The following is a 13317-nucleotide window of genomic DNA, read 5'->3' on the forward strand; positions in this document are numbered from 1 at the left end:
TAAAAGCTTTTTGTTTCTATCAGCTCTTTGGGAGATAAATCGTAAATTATTAAATTGCACGTTTGCATAGTCGGTGCACACGTGCATCTTTCCTTCATTGACCGCCAAGACATACATGGAGAGAATTTTCTCTTAAAATTTACTCTCAAAATCTGCTAATTGTGAGATAATGTGTGACCTCAAGGAATTTTACTATACTTTTTAGTAAAATGTACTATAGGTCTTTTTTAGGAAATTTTACTAGTATAATAAATTTTACTATACTTTTAGTAAATTTTACTAAAAAGTATAGTAAAATTCCTTGAAGTCACACATTATCCCAGTTATCAAATTTTGAGGGTAAATTTTAAGAGAAAATTTTCTCCGTGTATCTATGCTTCATTATATTTACATATGATTTTGTTTTTAGTTTTTAATATTATAATTTTGTACAAAATAAGCATTTTTTACAGTCAAAATTAAATATAAAAGAAATTTATGTTTTGATATGAAAATAATTTAAGAAATAAGATTCCATGGTTCTCGTTTACATTATAATAAAACTATTCTTATATTTATTTTTTCTTTAATTTGAAAAAATTTGTGTTTAAAATATTTTTTGATAACGCTCAAATGACTTTCATGGCTTTTAAAATAATGATTCAGCCTGAAGAATTGGATATTTACGAATGACATGATTCCCTTGTTTACTAACGGAAAGTCGAAAGCTTCTAGAGATATAATCCATTTTGCGGAAAAATTGCGACGCTTATAAAAAGCATATACCTACACTATAATCTACTCGCACTAAAAGATCATAAGATCTCATTACCGGTCGTTTAAAGCATCTTATTCTTATAAAATAAACCGTGAATTTTTGATGTTTTTGCACATTTGCACGGGATTACTGTTTCTTAAGTTATTGTATATAGAAACTATATTACATTTAATTATCTTTAATAATTCTTTTTCTGATATTTTTTTACATAACAAAGCACATTATATTATAAATAATTTCTTTTGTAACTGATAAAAATATTTGAAGTTAATGTTTTTTTAATTAATACTTTTATTTGATATTGAATATACTTTAATACCAATATTGTCACTACATTTTTGACTGTAAAAGAAAACAATTCTAGAACTTTCTTTTAATCGAATATTTACGAAAGATGAAAACGCTGTCGATCATTGAGATGAACGAATAAGAAAAAAATAGCACAACTATAATTACCCCAAAATATTCATAAGTCGTTAATGTTTGCGAGGGGCCATAAAGAAGCCGTAAAATGCCGCGAAGGAAACAGGCCAAATGCATACATGCATAAATCCTATTCCGGGTCGCAGCGAGTCCTGAGTTCTGAACGTAATATTTTTCTTGGGCGTCGACAAAATTTCTCATGCCGTAACTAAATTAAACGTAAAAAAGTAATTTTCTGTGTTAGTGTATCCAACGGGACAAATAAAACCGAAAATAAATAATTGTACGATAATAAACCGGTTTGAGATCTCCTTCAGATTCTGCGAGACGTAGTCGCAACATGATATCGCAACGTTACGTTTTCATAAAATCCTCTTAAGAATACAATGTATACTGCACATACGTTTCATTGTGATAATTTTCTTTCTCACTCGCGACTGCAAGAATCAGTCCGCTAATTGTATCGGTCGCACTAATTAAACTACGTGTGATTTTCCACGCTTGTCGAGACAAAAAAACGCCAGTTGTAAAAAGTTGTAGCGCAATCATGTCCACAAATCGCGCAACAGGTTTCGTAACGATGAATCTGTTGAACATTTATGCGATATTTTCTCCGATTTTATAATCTCCTTCATTCTTTCTCTTTCGTTATTGAAGTTTATATTAAAATTTTAATATGTTAATTTATTTTTTTCTGATTACCTGATATATTTTCAGTTCTATAAGTATGTGTATGTATATGTACACACTCGATTAATCAGGTCATTCGTGCTAAAATGAGAATTTGCCAGTTTCGAGATGACGCTTTAGCGTGTTGTTCGTAAATCATACGATTTATTTTGCAATCAGAAACCCATTACAAGATAGTGGCTGAATCATAGATATTTAACAACTCGTGTTTGTTTTATTTTCTTTCAAGTTTTCTGCTCATGGCGAATCATTACACTGCGCGAAAACATTATTAGGTGGAATTGCTACAAAACCGGATATCGATCCTTTATGGCTTTCATTAACAGGGTTATTAGCCATGAGACGTGCGTCAATGAAAAGCTTGCTTTAAGCGATAAACAAACCGGAGATTGCTCTAAATACATATGCTAATTTTTTTTAATTTCAAAATTATAGTGTAATTTTCAACATTTCCTTTGAACAGCGCAACATTGTTATTTGATGAAGAGAAAAATGTTTTGTATATTTAATAATAATATTTTAATGCAAGAGAAAACTACAATTTTACTTTTCAAATTATTATATGTATAAATAAAAAAACAATTTAAAATGTATGAAGAAGAGAGAAAGAAAATATGTGTAAAATACGTTTATTTTATTTTCTTTAACACATTAAAAAAGTATGACAATATAAAAAGATTTTTTTATTAATAAATGGTTTTGATTTAAAAATGCGATAAAAATAATCTGATAAATACGTACTGTTGTGAGAAAATTCTAGTGCAAAAAATTTTAGTTGTTTTGTCATTACTTTTTCTGCTTTTTTTTTAAAGGAACAGTAATAACGCGCGGGGAATTTATTTCTTTCTCTTCAGCGCCACGCGACGCACGAAGGAGCGCAACAAAAAGTGGGAATCTCGCGTGGAGTAAACAGGTACTGGGTCAAACGGTAATAAATCGAGATGCCGGGACTTGGGTATCCGGGAATGGCAGTATCGGAAAGGTACGTCCCACGGACGCTCCGGTGCGTTCCGAGAACCGCAAAAGGGTTGCTTAGTGCAATAGAAATGCGTCGTGCATGCGAGCTTTACGCGGCATCGAAGATCTGGGTTTTCGCCAACATTGAAGTCAAGATTGCCATATTTGTAGCGACAAAAGAGCAAAACCTTTTGCGGACGTTGTTCTCTTCCTTTTCCTTTTTTTCTTCTTTTTCTGACGCGAGAGGGAAGAGCGATTGCCTTTCTAACGCAACACGATCGCAATGCCGCTCTTCCGCCTCTAAACCAATTGAAATTATTCATATTTTAAAAATTCACCTAATAAATAATGTGAAAATTGAGCGAGATACAATGTGCTCCGCAATTAAAGAAGAAAGACGATTTTTTTTTTAAATAAAGTGAGTGAGGCATAGTGATGGAATTCAAGACAAGACAAGACAAGAATTCGACGTTATTGACTTGTCTTGACTTTTTAATATCAAGAATTATGTCTTGATCTTGACAATCAACTTTTTGTCTTGATTCTTCATTCTTGCAAGATTCTTGATATTTTTATAATATCTATAAATTGTATATATATTTATAGATTATAAAATTATAGATGCATGTATAAATTTTAATGAAATCCGGATATTGTAAATAAAAATATTGATTTATTTATATTCTGATTTTGTTAAAGTTTTTAAAATATTTTTATAAAAATTATTAAAAAGATATATTTTTGACAGACAAATATTAACTGAATACACAGAAAAAAATTCATAAAGTATCAATCATTAAATATATTTAAACAAAAACACATTTAAAAATAAATATATATTTTTATTTATCACAATACAATTAATATTAACTAAACTATAAATTTCGACTGCATACGTTGCATACTTGTCAAAGAAATTAAATTTGATATCACTTCAATTGGGAATCTTCGTAATTAAATGATTCGCTAATTAAATAAATTACATATAAATATTATATTATAATTTAGAATTATATCTAAATTATAATTAAATATTATAATTTAGTGATCAATATATTTGATAAAATTTTATTATAGTTAGATGATTTTTTGACATAATTTATCAACTATAATTTAAAAAATAATTATTTAATACTTTGTCGTTTAATCAAATTATTAAAATTTACAATAATTTTTTCATTATTGTTAAAAACAAAATAGTTAAATATTTTTTTTAATTTTAATGTAATACAATTTGGAAATTGCATTTTGTGAAAAATAAAAGATGCAAATGTTAAAATCAAATCTTTTAAATAAGCATTTCAAATTTTGCTGGTCGCATATCATAGAGCGGTAAATATGTTAAGGAAGTTTTAAAAACAAATGAAGCAGTGATGTTGGAAACCAAGCTCGGCAACAAATACGATCGCGTTTGCGATATCTATCTCGAATGGCTCGTAACTTTTTATCTATTTCTGCTACATCAGTTCCATCAGAGAGATTATTTTCAAGAGTGGCACTTTTTATTCGTAATGATAGAAACAAAATGAATGATGATTCTGCCAGAAGTTTGCTATGTCTTCAATTCTGGTTTACATGCAGTTTAAATGAAAAAATTCATTTTAATACGTAAAAATGTATAAGATCTTTTAATAAAGAATTTTCATGTGTTATTGAAAATTTTAATCAAATATAAAATTTTATGTATTTTAATTATACACATATACTACACACACACACACACACACACACACACAAAATGTATGTATAATTATAATTTCTTGTCAAGAATCAAGAATCTCGATTGATTTTTCTTGATCTTGAAGTAGTAGATCTTGTCTTGTCTTGATTGGTGTTCTTGTCTTGAAAAATAAAGACAAGACAAGAGAAGATCTTGAAATTCTTGTCTTGTCGTCGTCCATCACTAAGTGAGGCAGCTCGGACTGACTGAGCTCGTTCAACGAATTTCCATTCGCGAGGAAGTACGGGAAATTTTTCTTTTCGGCATTCCGCTTATACTAGAGTTTAGAAAGCGCAATTCACGGCACGAATCACGGCAGCAGCGCATAATTGACAATTTTCACGTCGCTGACGCGACATTACTTTGTAATTACGTCGTACGCTGGAGTGCATCGGGATTTATTTCCTAGGTTTTCCTTTCGCAACAAGATTCTACTCACGTAAAACTGCACTTAAGCGTTTTATGTGATAAAAAACAACGGGGCGTATAAAATAGGTACGCGGTAGATTAGGTATAAAAAGATATAACGACTAATAATTGCCCGATGATAACGGAATTCAGTGATGTTGGAGAATTAAAGGGAACAAAAGGCTTCAAGAGAATTCAGGTAAATAATAGACAATCTCTTTGTTATAATTTTCGACGTACTGTGTTACAATCTTATTTATCCTGTACGAAATTACAATCAAGCGTAAAGTGAAATTTAAACGCCCAGAAGATCAAGAGTGTAAATGATATAACGATCAATAATTGCTCAATAACAATGGTATCAAGTGACGTTAGAAATTAAAGGGAAAGAGCAAACTTTTAAAAAGAATTTGGATAAATAATAATCTTAGTTCTTCCATGTATTACAATCGAATTCTCGTTTAACCGAATGAACGCAACGCAACGTACAATTTGTAAAGTTTCAAACGCGCAAGAATGAACCGCAAAAAGATACGTAAGATTAATAATTGCGCGATAACAATATAATCGAGTGTCGTTAAAAATTAGAAGGAAAGTTTGCACTGTGTTAATTTTGTAGTTTATCTTATAACACCAAATTCTCTTCAATTGAAGTAAAGGCGAGCTTTATTTCTCGCCGATTCGATATCTCGTTAGGAAATATTCGATTCTCGAAGTACGCAAGAACGAGAAGTATTGTAAGACCACATGTCCTGTTGCACATTTAATATCGTCAAGTCTACTATGGTCGCACCTGTCTCGTTAATTTTACGCTCATGTTCCAATGTTGGTGGCGCAATAGTTTAACGATCGCGCAACCCAGTGAGTTCGCAAGACCGCGCATCGTAACGTTATGTGCCGGCGCGGTTTCAAGAAACCTCTCTCGAGAGTGCGAGAGTTGCGCGATATCGCATTATCTTTATTTCCGTGTGACATAATTCGGTGGCATTAAATGCTCGTCAGCGGCGCGCATACAATCGGTTTATAATCGCGACGGTGGTCTACACGGTTGAATACGGACCCGGCATGGCATCAGCGAGCAACATCCACTGCGAAATGCACTTATACATTCAAGTGGAGAATTAACAGCCTCCCCCTCAGTCTGGTGTTATACGATTACTGATCCGTTAATTAAACGGCAACTGTATTTTATTGTACGTCACTTATTACGAACGAGGTACGAGCAACAGTCGTATAGGAGCTTCTCTCGAGCGTGATAAAACGCACTCGAGAAATGTCACGTTGTGAAACTTTCTATAAGTGCGTACAAGTCCAAGATTAATTATATCTTAGAGTTAATCTCTTGCTATTTTAAAGCAAATAGTTATTTCGAGTGTTAAGGATATTAATTATAAGGATATCAATAAACTTTGTACTTTGATTTTTAATAATACATTGTTCACTATTGCTACAAACAATGTTTATATACGAAAGATATACGAAAAGAATGATTTTGCTGAAGTATCTAGAAATTTACCTAAATCTGAATCTAAAAATAATTTTTTTGGATGTAAAAATATAATTATGATGGGTGTTCAAACGATGATAAGTAATGCTGCAAAAAGCTAAGTTTGACATTCTATTTCAGCTTGAACAAACATTCCAGTTTATGAGCGTCTTAACATAATTATTTTGACGGTCTAACAAAAAGTTATTTTTAGATCTGTATTCACACAGCTAAAGTTTTAGATACTATTTTTTGTTCTTTCCGTGCGTAACACAAAAGTTTGCGAGTTTGAATGTTTTGATTATCATTAAAATTTTGTGATATTTAAAAATGTGATTTTTATGTAACAATTTAATCTATTGGTATTGTAAAGGAATAAAAGTATCGTTAGCTCTTTAGTAAGTGTATTAAATTCTTATTAAAATTCTTTCTTTTTTGAAAATAATTGAAAAAGAATAATGTTGAGTTGTATCATTGTTGTAGCAAAATTATATTGAGCTTCTTCTGTTTAAATTATATTAATATTATCTGATAAATAAATAAAGAAAGGAGAAAAAACCGACAAGATGTGGATAAAACTTAGCCTAATTCTTACATAATTTTTTAAACGAATTTAATTAATCGGTCCATTAAAAATGCTCACGTATTACAAGCAGAAAAATTAAGAAAATACGACTACATTTTTTTATTTGATAAACTAAGAAAAATGATTTGATTATACAAACAAGGCACATGATTGAGTGCATTTTAGTGAAATCAAACAGGATTTGTTATTATTAGAACTCAAGATAATTAGAACGTTTGACAGATTTTACTGTAATTCGGTAATTTCTGCATTCGTTTGTTTTTGAACGCAGGTTGAAATTTCCAATTAATGCAACAAGACTTTTCTCGGTGTAATGAAAATTATAATAAATTACTCATGTTAATTACGACGCGTTTAACTAGTTATAATAGACCATCGTTTTATTTGATACACTGACCTGAAGATAAGGGCTGGCTGCTGACAGGACCAGACGATGCGCGAGGAATCGCTGGCCTCCCGGGCAGCACAGAGCCACATCGGCGAACCTCTGCGACAACATCGCCTCCTTTAGGATGTCACCGACGTCCGGTACCCTCCCAGAAACGCGGATCACTTCTCCCATCATACCTCACTTGTTTATGATCAATGACGATCGCCCGAGACACTCGCGGAAATACGCACTCCCCGTCGAAAGTCCTTGGCTATTTCATTTGCATGCGACTTTGCGGCTCTTGGGAAAGATTATCTTTGCAAAACTTCGAAAGTTCTTAACGACTGCTCTTCAGTCGAATTGTCGTTGTCCATTCCACCGCTTTAGCTTTCACGTAAAACCACCTTCCGGGGAAATTCGCGGAGCTCTTTAAATCTTGGAATATCCTTTTTCTCTCTTCACTCATTCGAGAGAAAAGCTCCTTTTATTTTTTTTCCTCGATCAAGTTCAGTCCGTTTTACGACGCCATTCTTGTTGCAGAAGATATGCGCGTCAATTCGGTGCGATTAATAATTATTGATTACCGAATACCATTTGCAACGGAACGCCCGCACCGTTTTCGGGAATTTTCACGGGCTCTTGTTGACGCGCGATCGATCGAATCGCATTAACAAGTGACATCTGTTGACTCTGTTGCGCGAGGCTGACTTATGGTCATATAATTATTCGCATTTGTCAGCGATAACGGTGTTGGCATCCGCTGTCACATCGTCATTGTATAAGATTTATGACTGGCCGCAATTTTTTTTTGCTCGCTTTTCGATCGTGCTTTTAATTCACCGTTAAAATTGGCTCGATAATCAGCGGGTTGAGCCAATCGGAATATTCCCAGCAAATTCCGCTCATAATTTATACCCATTAATTAATCTTCTTTCTGGTCGCCGACCCCTCTGTCTGTAGTTACCAAAATCGGATAAGTCTTCCTAGGAGTGCAAACTAGCAAAAACTCGATATCTCTCCGGGATCTTCAACGTAGGCGATTCTTCTCGTTTACATTAACAAAAAATTGCGTTATATTCTGAGGAATATAAACGATCTTGTCGTACATATGTAAATTAAAAGAATATTTAACGCTATCAATTTTTATCGTTCATCTTTTTCGTTACATTTTCCGTATACATTATTTGTGCGACACGGGTGTCTTAAAGTTTGTTTCCTTCGCCAGAGAAAGCCCGGAAAATCCGCACGGCGTGGAAAAACGTGGCCCGTCTCTACTCTCGTCAAGTAAATCACAACGTCGTCTCTCTCCGCGTCATTGTTCGCGTTTCACAAAGTTTCCCGATCGACCGCACCGTCCGGCCGTCGTTCCTACAACATTGATACATCTTTAATAAGGCGCTTTCGTTGACCAACATGCGCGCAACTCGTCGTTCTTCTTTGCGGTCCTGTAAACTCTCGAGAGAGATAGACTCTTGAGGTTTTCCTTCCTTCGACCGCATGCGCTTTTTGCGGGCACGCTCCGCGGTCGCGCTCGGTATATTACGCGATACTCCCGATAATTCCGCCAGAATGCAGTCGGACGAATCGATTTCACGACAAATTTATACGCCGCCCGGGGGAACACCGCCGCTTCGCACACACGTCGGCCCGTCCTGGTGCCCGCCGCTTAATGAGCGCCGGGCCGACTCTTCTTCTCGATCGCTGCTCCTCCTCAGGGGACCGTCGTCGCAAGCAATTAGCGGATCTTCGAAATCACCCGGGGGAGGGCGTGCACTTTTTCTCACGCCGCGGATGCGCCTTCTACTTTTCGCTCGTCCACCTCGTTATGTCGACATTGTCACGTTGTCCCTCGTAAAAACGTTCCGCGATACCCAGTGGTTTCGATTCTACGCGAATGTTTCTGAATCGGGAAGTTCAGTGAAGATTTGGAGAATATGTGTCTCTCTTCCGATGTATTAATTTAACTAATTCGTGAATAATCGACAATTTCAAGCGTCCATTTGTTTTAATCAGCGCCGAAGAAACGTAATCGAATCGAATCAATCAACCGCTTCATTCTTCCAGAAGTCAGATCAGTCTGATTCAACGATTAGTCCCTGATCAAAGCAGTCAGCCAATTCACGATCTCGTTAAAATGAAACTTTATTTATTCTAAAAGTAGTCTCATTTATCCCCGGATATCTGACAATTGGATCTAAGTGTCAAAATGTAGCGTGATCTCGTGATCTCGAGGCCGCATTTACGAAAGCAGATACGATGGATGGCCGGCCCATCGGATCTACGGAGGAGAATTCGTGAGATTCGTCAGCAGCGAATGGATCCGCGATTCTCGGGCCGCATTCTCGCCGGTACTCGCGGATACCCCGCTCGGCATCTCAATCGGATTCGCGAATTCGCGAATCTCAAGCTCCCTTCCGGACGGCCGGCCCGTTCCGTATTCGTGCGCTCGCGCTCAGCTCGCTCGCGGCGCTCAGCTCGCGCGAGGGGAACCCGTCGCTGAACGACTCAGCAGGGCGACTGCCACCTGAAACGCTCAGGTGAGCAGAGACCACCTCTGCCACCGCGAGAGTGGTCTCGCCGACGAGATCGGAGAGAGCACTCGCAGGGAACTCCTCCCATATCTCCCTGTTCTATCCCCCCCCCTTCTTCCATTTCGAAGCGGAGTGCACCTGCGTGCACTCGTCCCACGTATATACGTAAACGCACGCATCCGCGCTTGGTTTACAATTGATTTCCAATCACGTTAAAATGAGCGAAATGATGGCGGACGCGACCTTTTCAGTTTTCTTTTTCGAGCACGTAAAATCACCTCGATTTCGATTTTTCATGCGCGGTTGTCAGAAGTTCGATATAAAAATAATCGATCGATCGATCGAAAAAAAATAAAGGTAAAACTTGAAAGGTAAAAATGCGACTTGTCGTATTCCGAGATGAGGACAAAGGCTTAAGTTTCATGCATTGGAGATGAATCGCCAACGGCTCGTCTGGGAATGTAGATTGTGCAGACAATTAGGATTCATCTCAGATCGTTTGGCCTCGTACCAATCGCTTTCTTACTGGAAACCGTAGACAAATGAAATGTAGAGATCTCAGTTTGCTTGACGTTGAAATAAATTGCGGCGTGAAATATACGGAAATATACTCTAATATGCTGAACATTCTGATTCCTATACAAGGCGATTCAAATGTATTTCATCAATTCGCAGTGTTAGAAACAGAAATGTGAATCAATGGATAAATTCTGCTAAGAAAACCGTTGTGCGAACAATACAAATATATAATTATTTATTTCTTTAATTTTTAAGTCATTAAATATTCAGTTAGTCATTCGATTAATTTTTATCCATTAATTTTAAACCAATTTGAGAATTATCCATGCTTTTTAATATTTAAAAATAAATTTTATTTCTTAAAGAATGTCTATTGTTTCGCCATTTCCGTGGAGCAAATAGGCAAGTAGACGATGAGGAGAGAAAAGGCAACATCATACAGTTAGTCTTCGGAGAAAAATTGAATTCTACATTGCGAAAACACGTGCATCTCGTGTTTGAAACTACATGTACGCGTTATGGTCCTATTACTTGTAGAAAGGTAAGCGCAGATAGAACTAGGATTATATCAAAAGCAATGCGCGAGAGAACGCGCGGCCGCTTCGCGCGGGAATTCGTGTGGTAATGTCAGCTGTCAGTGAATTAAACGGATAATCGTTAGCACGTTATGTTTGTAATCGACGAGTATGGCATAGTACGAGAACATCGAAATCAAAAGAATGAACGGGATTTTCTGCGATATCACTCACCGACAGCCTGTTTATCAAACATAATGGACTAATAATACCAATTGGTATTAGTATACATATGAAAAGTAAAGTGTGCAATTTTTTCTTTAGTTCCATATAGAAAGTGAGAAATTTACAAAAGTTTGTGCAATCAAAGACTAAATTATGTATATAAAGATTTAGTTATATAATTAAACGATCTAGAAATTAATAAAGGCTAGTTTGATGAAAAAGCGTAGAAATTAGAAAATTTAAAATTTTCCTCGCGAATGGCACCCTAAAAACATTTGATTTAAAAAAATGCAGACATGCGTTCAGGAGAAACAGAAAATTGGCAGCATCAGCTTGTAAAACGTTTTAAGAATTGTGTATTTTTATTGTATTTCCCCCCATTCCAGAAAAAAACGTAGAAGACCTTACAACTTGAACACATTTCGTAAATTGAGAACATCTAACTTTTGACCACGTTCTTAGATACATTAGATGTTTATGAAAGCGAAAAATTTTTTCTCTATTTTAATCAGTGTATTATCACTGATTTGCAACGGTATACTTATAGCTATGATAATTAGTGAGTATTCACTGTTTTTTAATTATTTTTACTTTAAAATGAGTGCATAATCACTGAAAGGTCAGTATATTAATTTCACTGATTAACAAAAGTTATAAGTATGCCACGGAAAATCATTGTATTTTCACTGATTTCACTGATTTTTTACTATTGTAATTTAGAGAACAGGATCCAAAATATAAAAATTATAGAAAAAGGAAATTGTATTTTTTAAATAAAATTAATGCAAATATACTGCATTTTAGTAATATATTTATAACTTATCAATTAGTCGACTCCACTGTTTTCAGTGATAATATACTAATTCTGATAGTTACTAAAATACAATGGACATTCACTGATTATCACAGTCATAAGTGTAGCACTACAAATCAGTGAATAATACGCTGATTTTCATTTTAAGAGTAAAGTTATGAGAGATCTATTTATTCTATATAAAATTGTATTTTTGTAAGATTTTATATTTTTTATTAGGATTATTGTGCAAGAAAGATTGAAAAACACACACGCTGAATCACATAAGTATTAGAATTCTTATAAATTGCAATGGAACTGAAGATGTAATTATACACCTTTTATTCACTTGCCGGTACATGGCAATTACCGTAGTGTTCCTATAAAGAACTAGTGTATATAATTAATCTGCTATTAATGGATCAAAATGTCTAATGAATTTAAATTTAATCTTCTGATTTATCATCATTTACGTTCAAAGATCTTAATCAAAGTAACATAATTAATCTTACGTTTTCACATACGTTTTATATATTATATGTATTACTTGAAGGAAAAGGATTTTAAAATCATATTTATAATTTATTGAGATAATTATTTAATTCTATATTTATCAAATTGCGTTACACGGGAAATCTAAAAGTTCATTGACTTTCATTCTGAATTAAAGTTTCTCGTTTTTATACCACAGTCTGTTATTTCTCTTATTTTTATTATTCAGAATTTTTTAAGATTTGGCGAAAGTCAAATAAAATTGAAAGATTAAAATTAATAGTCTCTATCAAGGAATTAACTGCTAAACAACTGATATTATCTTTTAACATCTTACACGTTATATTTGCGAAAGTTTTGCAATCGTAGCACAGCAATATTTTATCGCGCAAAAATGACTTCGCGACAGAGAACTTCTGCAAGAGATCGCGATAGTGATACATACTTGGATTCTTATCTGGCTAGAGAGAGAATGTAAATCGGTACCGAATTAGGGAGTGTCTAAGATAGAAATGACATGTCGGATATCATTAGCTCGGTTTCCTTGATTCTAAAATTATGACACACGTATGTACACGCGCGCGAGTGATGATAACGGTATCAGTGTGTGTGTGTGTGATTGCATACTTTGGTCTGTATACGTCCTATACGATATATTCTAGGAACCATAAACACACACATGTCGAATTTTAATATCTTTTCGTTTATGACTGCGATATATTTTTTTACACCGGCAATTACACGCCTCGTTGCGTAGAAATATCATCCTTTTATCTGATTGACGAATTCCAATGGGGATTGTTCTTGATGAAATTTTGTAAAAATCGATTTGATGCACGCATCAA

The 13317-nt window shown here is 34.5% G+C and overlaps 2 protein-coding genes across 17 annotated transcripts in view; one reads left to right on the forward strand and one right to left on the reverse strand.

The window, feature by feature from the left end:
* The window catches only part of LOC105831049 (sal-like protein 1), a 35471-nt gene extending 24707 nt beyond the window's left edge, over window positions 1–10764 (reverse strand). The window contains exon 1 of the mRNA XM_028194577.2: window positions 7425–10764. Coding sequence (XP_028050378.1) covers window positions 7425–7592 — 168 coding nt within the window. The 5' untranslated portion in view covers window positions 7593–10764. The remainder of the gene's footprint in view (window positions 1–7424) is intronic.
* Window positions 1–13317, forward strand: part of LOC105831051 (EF-hand domain-containing family member B) — a 101410-nt gene that overhangs the window by 75198 nt on the left and 12895 nt on the right. For 3 of the 16 annotated variants that reach the window (XM_012670891.3, XM_012670893.3, XM_012670897.3), the window contains one exon: window positions 2725–2852. The exons of 11 other annotated variants lie outside the window; for them this stretch is intronic. The gene's annotated coding sequence lies outside the window, so the exon portion shown is untranslated. Of the gene's footprint in view, window positions 1–2724; window positions 2853–10812; window positions 10989–13317 lie in introns of all 16 variants that reach the window. 2 more of the 16 variants (XM_036282937.1, XM_036282938.1) reach the window with 1 other exon arrangement.

Source organism: Monomorium pharaonis, chromosome 2 (assembly GCF_013373865.1).
Source record: "Monomorium pharaonis isolate MP-MQ-018 chromosome 2, ASM1337386v2, whole genome shotgun sequence".
NCBI classification, from domain to species: Eukaryota; Metazoa; Arthropoda; class Insecta; order Hymenoptera; family Formicidae; genus Monomorium; species Monomorium pharaonis.